General features: G+C 44.8%; 1 protein-coding gene across 1 annotated transcript in view; it reads left to right on the top strand.

Annotated features, from left to right (window-relative positions):
• CD1H11orf53 (chromosome D1 C11orf53 homolog) overlaps window positions 1-6,682 on the top strand; it is a 29,353-nt gene extending 22,671 nt beyond the window's left edge. Inside the window, exons 3-5 of the mRNA XM_042958911.1 lie at window positions 1,332-1,374; window positions 4,411-4,709; window positions 5,937-6,682. Coding sequence (XP_042814845.1) covers window positions 1,332-1,374; window positions 4,411-4,709; window positions 5,937-6,338 — 744 coding nt within the window. The 3' untranslated portion in view covers window positions 6,339-6,682. The remainder of the gene's footprint in view (window positions 1-1,331; window positions 1,375-4,410; window positions 4,710-5,936) is intronic.
• Window positions 6,683-13,992: the final 7,310 nt, after the last annotated feature.

Genomic DNA, 13,992 nt, shown 5'->3' on the forward strand with positions numbered 1-13,992 from the left:
GCCAGAATTTGCAGTTGTATATTTTAAGACTCTGCACCCCCGGATACGCTTCCTTCAGAGGTCAGCTTAGGTATCACCTAAGTAAAGCTGCAGGAACAGATTAACTACAAACGGAGTGGCTTAAAATACCAGAAATGTACTGTCTCACAGCTCTGAGACTAGAAGTCCAAAATCAAGGTATCAGTAGGGCCAGACTCCCTCTGAAGGATCTAGGGAAGCACATCTCCCTGCCTCTTCCAGCTCCTGGTTGTTGCCGGCCCACAGTCCTCGGTGGTCCTCAGCCTGACGTTGTATCACTCAAACTTCTCCTTCTGTCTTCACGTGTCCTTCTCCCCTCTGTGTCTGTGTCTCTGTGTTTCTCTCTCCTCTTTTTATACGGACACCGGTCACGCTGGATTTAGGGCCCGCCCTCATTCAGTATGACCTCCTCTTACTTTAACGAGTTGTATCTTCAAAGGCCCTATTTCCAAATAAGGTCACATTCACAGGTACTGGGGTTAGGACTCCCATACATCTTCTGAGGGGACATAACCAAACAGACAACATCCCCCAACCTCCCATGATCACTAGACCGTGGGCTCTTTGAGGACTGTATCTTTATTCCACACATTTTTATTGTGTCTACTATGAACCACATTCTGTTCTGGGCACTGAGCACAAGCCACAGTCAAGGTCCCTACTCTGGCTGGAGCTTTGATTCTACATAAAGGCACACCGTAAAACAGTGACCACTCAGTGCTGAAGCCAAATGCCAAACATATGTATGTGTGTATATAAAGCACATGGTATATATTTTATATTACCACAAACAGTAAAAAAAATGAAGTACAAATTATTCCATTTCATCTAGCCTGAGCTTTTCGGCATGTTTACTAGAATCGAACTTTGGTTTCTGACTCTGTCCCTCATAAAACTTTGTACTCTGACACTTGAAGTTTTTATTTTTTTAATGTTTATTCATTTTTGAGCGAGAGAGAGAGAGAGACAGAGCATGACCAGGGTAGGGGCAGAGACAGAGGGAGATGCAGAATCTGAAGCAGACTCCAGGCTCTGAGCTGTCAGCACAGAGCCTGATGCACAGAGCCTGATGCAGGGGTCTAACCCACGAACCATGAGACGGTGACCTGAGCTGAAGTCGGAGGGACGCTTAACCGACTGAGCCACCCAGGCGCCCCGCTGATACTTGAATTCTTAACCTAGGTTGTTCAGCCCCCAAGTAATGTTTCTTAGTATCAGGATATAAACCTTATCAAATGTATCCCTAATCTTTTCTTTTTTTTTAATTTGAGCTCGGAACTAAAGAAAACACTAACACTCTCTTTGCCTTCCAGAGCGGAGTCAGCAACTCCCCGTCTCCGTTTGCCCAGATGCCAGGTGAGTGCTGAAGCTCAACGAGCAGTTACTTAATTCCCTTTTGAGTTTCAATCCGGCATTGGGGTTTCCATTCTTTTATAAGTGCCTTACAGCTCCTTCGAAATTTTACTTTTTCGAACAAGTTATTTTTAAAATAGAAAATCAGTGAAGACAGACCTAATTCAATCATTCCTGAGTTTGGAATTCATTCTGTCTTGAAGGCGGCCTTTCCATCCCTGGCCTTGCAGAAGCTTAGTGAGCGAAAGCAGTAACAGGCCCTCGATATGGTTTTAAAATGTGCACAATTCTGGGACCATGATCCGATAGATTATGCGCCTGCTTTGAAACAGAAAGGCAGGTGAAGAAAACTACCATTTATGGAGGGCTCTCTGTACATCAGGCACCTTAAGCATTTGGTATTCATTTCAATACATATGTGTCCTTCAGTGCTCCTGCAGAGGTGGGAAAGGGGCATTCTGATTCTTAGCAAAAGTGTTGGGGATGCCTTTGCACACGTGCACACGCCTGTGCACACTAACACACACTCCTTTCAGAGCCCAGACTCGGAGATGGCATAGGCTTTCTCAAATGATTTTAGGAAGCTTCGCAGCTGGATAAGAAAAGGAATAAGGGCCAAAAGGAGACCCCGCATATCTGAATGTCTGTATGTTGTGTTTCCCAAACATGTTTATCATCCCTGGAATCTGGCTACATCTGCTCCCTCCTATAGAAGGAAATTTTTGCAGCTTCCCGTACTTTCCAGAATTATTCCTCCTCTTTTTAAGGAGAAAAATATACACTTAAGAAAGCACAAGGGTTTGTGTTTTTTTTTCCTTTCTTTCTTTTCTTCATGGTTGTTTTTATTTGGAAACTGGGAATATAGACATGAGATCCTAGAAGACTTGTTTACATACTCTTCATTCTCCCCTCGGCTTCAGTCACTCCCGTGGATACAAATTCATGGCATGAAACAGAATTTTCTTTATTGATATTAATTTTCACTTGCACATTTTTTTTTCCCCCTGTGGAAGTATGCTTATGATGAAACCCCTGACTGCAGCTTTCAAATTCATGAGCAGATTAGAAGTCTGGGGCTATAGAATTTCAGATGCCAGTAGAAGGAGTAGAATTTGCTGTAAGTTTCTACGGGGAATTTTGATATCCTCCGAATGAATGAATAAATTTACATATAATTGTGGAACACGGTGTTATGCTGCTGGATTTACAGCAAAATATAAGACATAAGCCCTGACCCCCATGGAGCTGGCAGGTAGATTAGAAAGAGGGCTGCAACTCAGCTGAGGGAGTAGTGAGCATAATATAAAGTTCCACACCTCGTGTCAAGGGCCAAAGTCCTGTGTCGGTGGAGTAATGGATGACTGTGTCACGATAACAAAGGGGTATGATCTCTGGGGAGGATGAGTAGAGAGTGGGTGGGACAGAGCTGCCACTCTGGCTGAGGGAAGGGAAGAAAGACAAGCTCAGCCCTTTTGTGACCTCAGGGCGCAGATCTTAGCTAAGTAGACCACATCCACCACCAGCTGGAATAATTAAACCATCACTTGTACAGAGCTTGAGTCTACCTCCCGGAACATGTTCTAAATGCTAATGTGTTTCCTGCTACAGCGGAGCCACTGGGTCTGAAAGTCTTTAGCGAACACCTCGTTTCCCCTATGAGACAATTTCACTGGCCCTGCCGTAAAAGAGACTCTTCTCAGGTTCATCTGGTTCCCCTGGTTTCACCGAGGGAAGCTTTCTGTGGGAGGTATTCCCTTCCCAAACTCGCCCAGGGCCCAGGTGAGCTGAGTCAGGGACTCGGCATGGACACAAGAGGGCAGCAAATAACACCAGACTCCTCAAAGCCAGCAAACACATTTTTTGGCAGTCCTCTTTCTGACTTGGTTGCAGAGAAGCTCTATCATCCCAAAGCAAGCAAGCCATTTCTTGATGCCTGCTAGGTATGAGACATCTGATAAAAGGTCAGTATACAAAGAGGTGGAAGCAGCATACAGCCTACCTCTGATTTGGGGGTGGGGTTATCCTATCACCTTATCTAGAGATACTGCATCTCGGATAACACACCCAGAAGCAGCCTGTTGTTAGTAGTCTTGAGTCTATGGGGACAGAGCTCAGAAGCTGTTGAAAAAAAAAAAAAAAAGCCGCTTCATTTGATATAATGTAAACGTCAAGGGATTCCTTTCCTTGTCTCCTTAAGCCCAAACTTTTCCCAGCACAGTGACTGGAACACAGAAAGTGCACAGTAAATGCACTTGGAGTGAGCGAATGAGAAGTTACGGCACCGTCTCCAATGAGCTCCTCTCCAAAGGCGGAATGAACTTTAAACATATTAGTTATTTGGGCTGGACCAGTTAAAAGGGGCAATGCAGCAATATGTAATGCTTTTCAAGGCATTTCTCTATTTAAATGTTTGCCTTGGTGTTCAGCCCATGTTAGAAAGACGGTTTCCCCAAAAGAGATGAACATCTTGGAGGGGGGAAGGAAAGAAAGGAACACAAACCATGAGAGACTCTTAACGTTAGAGAACAAACCGAGGGTTGATGGAGGGAGGTGGGCGGGAGATGGGCTAGATGGGTGATGGGCATTACGGAGGGTACTTCTGGGGCACCCTGGTGGCCTAGCTGATTAAGTGTCTGACTCTTGATTTCTGCTCAGGTCATGATCTCAAGGTTTGTGAGATTGAGCCCCACAATGGGCTCTGTCCTGACAGCAAAGAGCCTGCCTGGGATTCTCTCTCTCCTCCTCTCTAGGTCCCTTCCCAGCTGGCGCTCCCTTTCTTAAAACAAATAAACTTAAAAAAAAAAAAAAAATGGAAGGCAGTTATGATGAGCACTGGGTGTTGTATGTAAGTGATGAATCACTGAATTCTACTACTGACACCAATTTTGCACTGGTATGTTAACTAGCTAGAATTTAAATGCAAATTTGAATTAAAAAAAAAAAAAGACCGTTTCCCACGTGGAGGGTCTCAGCTGCAACAGATTTGCCTGGACTTCCCATGGAGAGATTGTTGCCAGTTTGTTTTTCCTTTGGCAACAGGTTCACCGGTAACGTCAGGTTACTATGGTGTCAGAAGATCTTTCCTCTCTGACTCGGATTTCCACAACACGAAACAGTTTGCAAATGACGTCTGCACCTCACCGGCGAAGCCCTTTCCCTGTGAGTCCCCCGCAGGGCAGAGCCACCCGGCCCTCCTGGATTCCTACTTCCCGGAACCCTACGCAGACCACCGGCCCCCGCCGGGCCTGACCCCCAGCACCAGCTCTCTGTTCAGCGCCTCGCCCCTGCCGCCGCTCCTGCCTCCACCCTTCCCTGGGGACCCCACGCACTTCGTGCTTGTGAGTATGCAGGGGTCTCCCGTTTAGGGAGTAAGGTGAGGTCTGGCCGGTCATTGCGCTTGGTAACCAGGTGGAAGTCAGGTCCGGCTTGCCCGGCACACCTCTGAGGCTGTTCTCCCAGGGTACGCTCCGAGAGGGGCCCTTCCTCAAAATCCACGCAGACCACGACCCCCGCAAGGTCTGTCTGTCTAGGGTCTTGGGAGGGGACAACTCTAAGGCAAGTTTGTATCCATTTTGTTAGGACTCAACTCATTTTGCCAGACGCTCCCCCATCGTTCCCGCAGCACACAAGGAAAGCTCACTGAAGTGACATCTCCCACGAGACTAGGCTGTAATCTGCCAGGGCAGGCCACCAAGGTGTCTCCTAACCTCCCAGTCCCCCTGCGCCCTCTCCCACAATATTTCTACCCTATAGAATCTTATTCTTCCTCAATCCTAACAAAGTGGTGAGTTCCTAAAGATCTGAAGAATACCAACACCCAACTTACAGAAAACTGTAAAGCCTTCAACTACAAAGGAATGAATCTCTAAAGATGGGATTTTAGACAAAAGGGGGTGAATTAACCTTATGGAGTTACCTCCTCCAGCCAGGAACTCCTGTGTGGCTTTGTTCCTTTAATACTTGCAACGACTCAGGATACAATTCTTAAAGCCCCATTTTACAGATGAACAAAGTGAGGTACTCAGAGTGAGAAAGTTAGTAAGTGGCACAGCCATGAAGTGAACCCAAGTCTTTCCAGCTCTAAGCCTATGGAAGTTCTACCTCTTGGCTCTCTGAGGGCAAAAGCCCACCATGTAGTTTAGAGACGTACTCCTCCCAGGAGCGGCCAGCACTGGCGTCCCCACTGTGGAAACGGCATTCTAGGACCCCGGGTAGGGTGAAGCTTAAAAAGAATGCAAGACATAGTACGTCGTAATGGGTGAAATGCTGTATAAATGTTTGTTTTATTCCCTCCTTTCACTCCTTTAGTGGTGTTTTCTGGGGAAAGGAATTGTAATAAATATAGAGAATCTAATTCTAGAGTAAGAAAGGAACGAAAACTCTCACTGCTGGTATTAGACACCAGAGGGAACAGGTGCCTGGTAAGGAAGCTGGAACAGCAGAGAGGGGACACCAAGTCCCCTCTGGAAGCCATGGTGTGACCACAGCCAGTGTTGGTGAGGAAATCTGTCCACGTCGGAGTATCATCTAATGACTAACCCCAGTGACCTTTCCGTTCTCCTCAGAGGGACTCATGGGAGCAAACGGTGCCCGATGGTCTCAGCCAGGCAGACCCCGTGCCCGCCGATACCCCGCAGACCTTGCCGCCCAGCACAGGATGTCTCTCCCAGCTGGAGTCTGGGACCAGCACTCAGCACAGGAGCTCCAGCTGGGGGGCCCCCCTAGCTGGGGCTCAGTCCTACTCCCTGCATGCACTAGAGGATCTGTATCATGTGCCAGGGTACCCCACCCCACCCCCGTATCCCTTCACCCCTTTCATGACCATGTCCAATGATCTACCGCACAAGGTGGTGCCCCTCGCCCCAGAGGAGGGGGTAGACACCCCTTCCCTTCAGGACCCTTCTTCGTGGACCAAAGAAGACGGGAGCATGGCGTGGGGGTCATATGAGTGCCGTAGAGCTTACTGAAGGGGAGCACTGAAGGACTTCTGCTGGGCTTTTCTCTCCGGGGTTCTGTATTTCATGGACCATTTGCAGTGTGGTAGCTTATTCATTCAGAACCAGATTCTCAGAACAGGCCATCAGGCTGCCCTTTGTTAACAGACCACGGGATTCATCTGTAATCCTCCCTACCACAGCCCCATGAAATACAACGTACGTCAATTCGGGACATCAGACCGTATTCTAGTGAGACACCTGAGAGCGATGCCTTTTTGGAACTTTAGTAACACCTTACATTCTGAATTTCTGTTATCTTTGAACTATCATGTTTAGCGCTCGTAGTTTTCTTAAATTACATTAAAAAGTTTATGCAGATCATGAAATACACTGATCCTCCTGTGCAGTTTTTCTTGGTGATGAGCTATGTGTGTCCTACAGTAAGAGAGAAAGCATAGGATACAGTGTAGATTAGGGCACGTAAAACCAAACTCATTTTGTACCATGGAATTTCTGAAGAGTAAAGTGTTATCCATGTGTCTCTCCTTAGTGACTTAAAAAGGACCAGTAACAGATATGGTACCATATATAAATGCTTTATTGTGGTTAAAATTGGATGAGGTCAGGAGACTATGGCTTCATAAATACACAGCTTTGACTCTGCCCTAAAGCCTAGAATGTCAAAAAACAAGTCTAATCACCATCCCCCCCCCCCAGCAAAAAAAATAGGCCCCAAAGTTTCTTTGATCCATGATAGCCTTAATTAAGCTACATTGTTTCTCAGATGGAAAAATATATATATACTTATTAGAGTGGATTAGTGAAATGGGTGTTCTGTGATCAAGTAAGAATAAAGGAAATGGTGAGAGCAGGACTAGGCTGTCGACAAGAAACAACAGACCACAGAATACCAAGAAGCAAAGAGGCTTCGCAGGACAGATTGTCACATGTGCATCAGTAGCATTACACACAACATCCCCCATTTGAAGGAAGACCTTGTTGGTGGCTCATTGCTCAGAAGTGTATAGCTCCTATTGTGTATAAATGAAGAAACTGACGTCTGAAGCCTCTGTCTGTCTCATGTATAAGTCTGACTGCTGTAGATTCCTTTGCCAGTGGAGTTCACAAAGCCCATCACAAAAGCCTTGCATGCCCTTTGACTTTGCAAAGCATGAGTCAAGGCCCACAGGTCACACCCACACTCTTTCTATTACTCTCCTGCCACCTTCTTTTCCTTATTCCCTTATCACATTTTCCTGACCCCTCTGGTCCCTCTTGACCCAATGCCTTTTTCCTCCATCTCCTGGGGGCCATTGCTCTCCTTTTCCACCTGGTTGCGTAAAGCCACTTAATACAGTTTTGATCACATCCTCTGTTATGGTGTCCTGTGCTTTACCCCATCTAGGTAGGAGTCCAGAAAAACCAAATAAGGGCATTAATTCACACTTAGAAGTGACTAATTGATACTCCTCCTCTGTGCCTTCAATGGTATTTTCTGGCTAAGCAAGTACACTCCCTGTTTATGGGGTGCCCGCAGAAATGCTTGGATAGGGAGCCTTCCTTTGCCGTACACCCCTCAGCACCCTCTTGGGAGAGCAGCCCTGCAGAAGCAGATCAGGAAGGAGCACTGGTGGGTTCCCGGCCACTGGGCTGCCCTCTCCTGGGTCCCCTGCCCCAGCTCTTCTCTCTCACCACCTCTTGTCACAGCCTTATCTTCACTTCCCTCAACATTAGCTCTTGAGTGCAGTGGGGCAACTTCTGTGCACAAGAGAGCTGCTCTTTCTTCTTCTTTTTTTTAATGTTTATGTCTTTAGTTAGAGAGAGTGTGTGTGTACTTGCAAGCAGGGGGAGGGGCAGAGAGAAGAGAGAGAGAGACAGCATGTGCAAGCCAGAGAGCAGGAGAGGGGCAGAAAGAGAGGTAGAGAGAGAATCTGAAGCAGGCTCTGCGACAGTGCAGAGCCTGACGTGTGGCTTGATCCCATGAACTGCGAGATCACGACCTGAGCCGAAATCAAGAGTCAGACGCTCAATCGACTGAGTCACCCAGGCGCCCAGAGAGCTGCTCTTTAAGTCTGGTGAGACTTGACATCTCAGTCCTGGTCCCGGAATCGTTAGCAGAGCCCTCCCTCATCCAGGCCCCTGCACCAGAAAGAAGAGATTTGGCCTCTCTGTGTATCTAGGGGTCTCCACAAGGGTCTCAAAAGCCATTTTTCTATATTGGTTATGTCCACTGCTGCTTACCATTGTTACTAAGAAGCACACAGCACAATAGTAGTTGTGTAAACCAAAATATGTGTCCACATCGCTTTAACTCCTGTCTGATTGTTAATGCTGAGTGTTAGACGTGCTCATTCCCCGTGGTTTGCTCTACTCTTCTCACGCGTTACGATCGTCTCCTCACAACCTGAAGATGCACTGACTCTCAGGTAAGTACAGCTCCACAACCAGACCTCAGACCGGGGTAAGTGCAGCGAGCTCGGTGCACTCTATACTCTCCTTGAAGCATTGTAGCATTTAACAAAATTAATTTACAAGCAAGGAGACCTGCACAGGCCCACGCGGTGCCTAAGTATCCATTTTGGCTGCTCAGTCTAAGGGGGACTGGGGTGTGGGGAGTGGGGTTAGTAATTCCAAGTGGTAGATGGTTTTTAGGAATTCTGTTTCCTTGACAAAGTATTTCTATCTTATTACATGTATTTCAAGTTGGTTCTGGTTTATTCTGGGAAGCTGAGATACTTTGTTAAAAAGCGAAACCACGCTACAAAATTATGACACAGAAATTAATCCTATTTCCCTAGTCCCAACTACTCTCTATTTCCTGCTGCACGCCAGGGACTTACTGCACCTTCTCGTAAGAATGTACAAGGCCGGCGTCAGAAAGAAATGCTCATCATCCTCTCCCTCTCCTTCCTTAAACCTGCTTTCCTCAGACTCATAACTTTCTTGGGAAAGGAGGGAAAATTAGAGAACTCGGATTCAAAACACTATCTCTTTTAGGTGCGTGAGGCTTAAAGTAGGCCGAGATGGGGATGGCACGTTCAAGTTACCCAAGACAGCTGGCTAGATGATAATGTCAAGAAGAAGCAGAAAGCAAATCTGCCCCTGCAGAAACCGCAGTATCCACAGTCCTCCCAAATCGCTGGACACAGACATTACGGCATGTAGCTGAGTGTTTGTGTTCCTCCCACAATGTTATACAAACCCCAGAGAATGAAAGGAAACCACATCCTTACCTAGCTTATTTCATTTTTTAACATATTTATTTATTTTTGAGAGAGAGAGAGAGATAGACAGTCAGACAGAACATGAGCGGGAAAGGGACAGAGAGAGAGAGAAGGAGACACAGAATCTGAAGCAGGCTCCAGGCTCCGAGCTGTCAGCACAGAGCCCAACACGGGGCTCAAACCCGTGAACCACAAGATCAGGACCTGAGCCAAAGTCAGAAGCTTAACTCACTGAGCCACCCAGGCGCCCCTACCTGGTTTATTTAATAAATGCTTTTAAATGAGCATTACGACTTGACAGCTCACTTAATAGAATATGATGGTATTATTGTGGTAGGGGAAGAAATACTCCAGTTCTCTTAAGCATTGAATTCTTTACAAGAAATTCCACAAAGGGAAAATAATTCCTAATCCCAATAATAAAATACACATTTACATGCATACAGATGTACCCACACATATGCACACATATATACATATATACGTATGTGTATATATATGTGTGTGTGTTTGTACATATATGTATAAATATGCATATATATATATATACACACACACATACATATGTGTCACTAGTATCTTTGTGATCCATTTTTTTCTTTTTAAAATAAATTATTTTTGACAGAGAACATGCATAAGCAGGGCAGGGGCAGAAAGAGAGAGAATCTCAAGCAGGTTCTGCACTGTTAGCACCAAACCAGACACGGGGCTGGATCCCACGAACCATGAGATCATGACTTGAGCCGAAATCAAGAGTCAGACGCTTAACCAGCTGAGCCACCCAGGCACCCTTGATCCATTTTTTAATATGTAAATCTAAACAGTACAGTCATAAGAAAGAAGACATCAGTTACACTTAAAAAACTGAAGTAACTATAGATTGATCCAAGGTTTAAGTCACATTACACTATAGTGATTCTACCAACCACACACCAAAATCATACTCTCTTTAGGTTTCATCGTTATGTTCTGTCTCAAGTATCCTTTCTATTTAAAACATCAGTCTGTGCCTTTACAGATTATATTCTAACGACTGACTGTAGAGTGTTTAAATGCAAAATCATTCATTCTGGGTAAAAAGTGATTCTCTGACTAGACTCATCAAGCAGAGCACTCACAAGTGGGTGAGCAATGTGTCTGGCTTAGTGCCCAGCATGTTGTAGGTGCTCAGTAATATCTTTGTTAAACTGAACTAAAAGAGCACCACAAAAATGAGTAACTGTTTGCATCCTGACACTACGGGTGACAGGTCTCTGAGACTGATGTATGAGAAAACACTACCATGTTTCTTACCTGACATTAGCCAAACTCTCTGCAAATGTTGATGGCAGTAGTAGATACTGGGTGTTAATGGTAATATATTTAAGATGATTGACTTCGTATTTTTAAATATCTCTAAGAAAGAATACTACTGAACTCTGATGTAGCACACAGAAACTGTCCATATATTCATTTAGTATCTACGTAGTATACATAGCATAATATGTTGCTAAGAAATCTTATAAATCAAAGTTATTCAACATTGGGTGTTTTCTCTGCTGTGATTAAAACAAATATGATAAATCGATAAGGAACTAGAATCCCTAAATATCAGGTTAAATAAATAATAAAATCTTCTATAATTATCTGTAAATGATAACACCATGTTATCTTTGATCTCCGATACAGAAGTGTCCTCTACTCTTTCACTCCAGTAAATAAGATGTGTGGATTTGCAGTATGCAATATCATTGTCAGTGCATTTATAAGCTGAAAGAGGAGGACAGTATTAAGATCTTTACAAGTTCCAAAAGGAAGAAAACGTAGAGAAAAAAATATCTAAGAATTAGCTCCTTTGCATTAGGAAAACTGATAAATGTCCCTACTGGCCTTCTTCCTGATGAAATACCTTGAGTGGAATAATCCAAAAGTTTAATGCTTAGTAAATTAATTTAGTCATAAATGAAAGATCACTCAACTGTTTTATTTCTTAACCTTGGTAATATATTCATTGGTTTTTATCACAGTCATCTTTCTATGTTTTTATATGGCATAATAAAAATGTTTTAAGTAAAAGGTGAACTTTTCAAGCAGTGTCTGATAATATTTTCCTTATTTAAATGATAAATTAGCAAATGCTTGTTCCCTACAGAAGCCTCTTCAGGAAAAGTTAAAAGTTTGGATATGTTTTACGGCAGGAGACGGAGTTATCACAAATCATTAAACAACCTCCATCTGTAAGTCTTCCTGGTCATTTTCATATGGACCAAACACTCACTCCGGACCCAGCAAGTACTCGTGTCTGCCATGTTTTTGGAACTTGATATTTCCCCCAAGGTTTGGTAACAGTGTCCCAAAGTCAAAATGACAAAAGAACTTTGCATTAATAAAGAGAATTTTAGAGCTGTAGTCAAATTTGGAGGGAATAGACTCCTCCTTCCTTATACTGAAAGTCTTTTCATATTCATGAAATCTCCTACTTTGGGGGTAAAATATAATGCTCACCAGTGTCGTTTGCATACGAAAGCCTGCCAAAGAAATTCAGTTCAATATTCCATTTAAAACCTTTAAAATAAATGTATTCTATTCCCATTACCCTGGATGCTCAGTGACTCTAAGAAGGTCTCTGATACACTGAAGGGTTTCTCAGTGGCTGAGCTCAGTGGCTCAGAGATCTGAAAAACTAGAATATATGAAAAACTAGAGAAATTACAGATAATAAGCCTCAAAAAGAAATGGCTCAGGGCAGGGGCGCCTGGGTGGCTCAGTCGGTTAAGTGTCCAACTTCGGCTCAGGTCATGATCTCAGTATCGTGTATACTCATAATCAGTATATGCTGTTGGAAGCATGAATCCGTGAACAAACCAAACAATGAGAGAGTGGAAGCGAGAGAACAGTTGGTGGTCAACTAACACATAATTGGATTTTGGCTCAGTCAATGATCATTGTGTTTAAAGCAGGCTGATGGCGGAACATGCTCCCTTACAAAGTCGGTTCCCATTGCCTTAACCCACGTCCATCAGGGGCCAGGGGCTCAGCCAGGCAGCGGAGGGAGCCAGAGGCTGGATGATCACCAGCAGGAATGTTGGAGAAAGGCTCCACATCTCTCTTGGCACCTCAAGGGTCCCTTTCAACATCCAAAATTCAGGACCCTGTGTTAGATTTTTAAGCAGGTGAGCCTGTTAAAGGCTGTTGAAAGCTCACAACATTATTTTCAGCCTTTTATTAAAACCCCAGAGTGATTATCAGGACTTCAGGGCAGATACCCTGGAGGTGACAACGCCCCCCGCAAGAGGGAAGAGTTGCTAGTCTGAGAAGCACAAACTATAATTAGCTTAGTGAACAGTTCAACCTCTCCGCCGGCCAGTCTCCTTCAGGGTTCTGTGTCCCCAGTCCTTACAGAATGCTTTCCAGTCTGCATGCTGCCCTGTGTGTCCCTTCACACACCCCGACAGTAAAACAGTTCCGAATACTTTCACACGCACACCACTGACAAGTGTGTTTGTCTTGCATGTAGCATCTCTCCAGTGCTGGTCACAGCTCATTAGTGGGCCAGCAAATTATCTCAGCGACTCCCAACCGACATAAATGTTTCATGAATAGAATGAAATGGACAAGATGGGATAGCAAATGTCAGAATGCCTCTCATCCACGGGCATACGTTGTTTCGTGAGGAGTTTAATAAACATGTAGATGTTGCCATATAGCATGTGAACATGTAAAATGAATTTCTTATTATGGGTTGAAGTCAAAAAGCTTTGAAAGCCTCTGTGATAAAAGATCAGGAAGACAACGATAGTTAAGGGCAAGACCTTTAGTATCAGACTTGTCAAGGTTTGAGACCCATTCCTGCCATTTATGTGCTCAATAACCTTGGGCATGTTGCTTACCCCTCTCTGAGCCTCATCTGTGAAAGGGGGAGGCTGTACAATGTGCCTGATATCCAATAAACACTCAGTAAATGACAACTTCTTGAAAAAAGTCTCCTGTGAGGACCATCCAACTCAATGGGGTCTCAGGGTAGACCTGGTTACTCCAGACTTCATGACACATGCAGATCCGCAGGAAAGATTCACAGGACTCATTAGAAAGAACACCCCCTTGCATCCACAAGCATGATATTTGGACATGAAATATCTGGGCTGGGGTTTTGCAATTACAGAAAGAGCAGGAAACAAAATTCCATTCATACTGGGGTAAAAACTGGGAGACATATTTCTCCAAACAGGGCTGAGGCCTGAGGAAACCCAATTTTCTTGAAGTCGCTCACCAGCGACAGCCCTGGGACATCCATCCCTGCAGCAGGGCCAACACAGAAGCCCCCAGAACGGCTGCCATGGTTCAGGCAGAGACTTCTCAAGGAAGGGACTGAGCTCCTCGCTGTCCCAAAGACCCTGTGACTTCCAAGGACCTCATCTCTCGCTGTCCCTGACCCCTCCACCTGCCCTCTGCAAACATCACGTACCAATCATCAGCATCAA

This window comes from Panthera tigris, chromosome D1 (assembly GCF_018350195.1).
Source record: "Panthera tigris isolate Pti1 chromosome D1, P.tigris_Pti1_mat1.1, whole genome shotgun sequence".
NCBI lineage: Eukaryota > Metazoa > Chordata > Mammalia > Carnivora > Felidae > Panthera > Panthera tigris.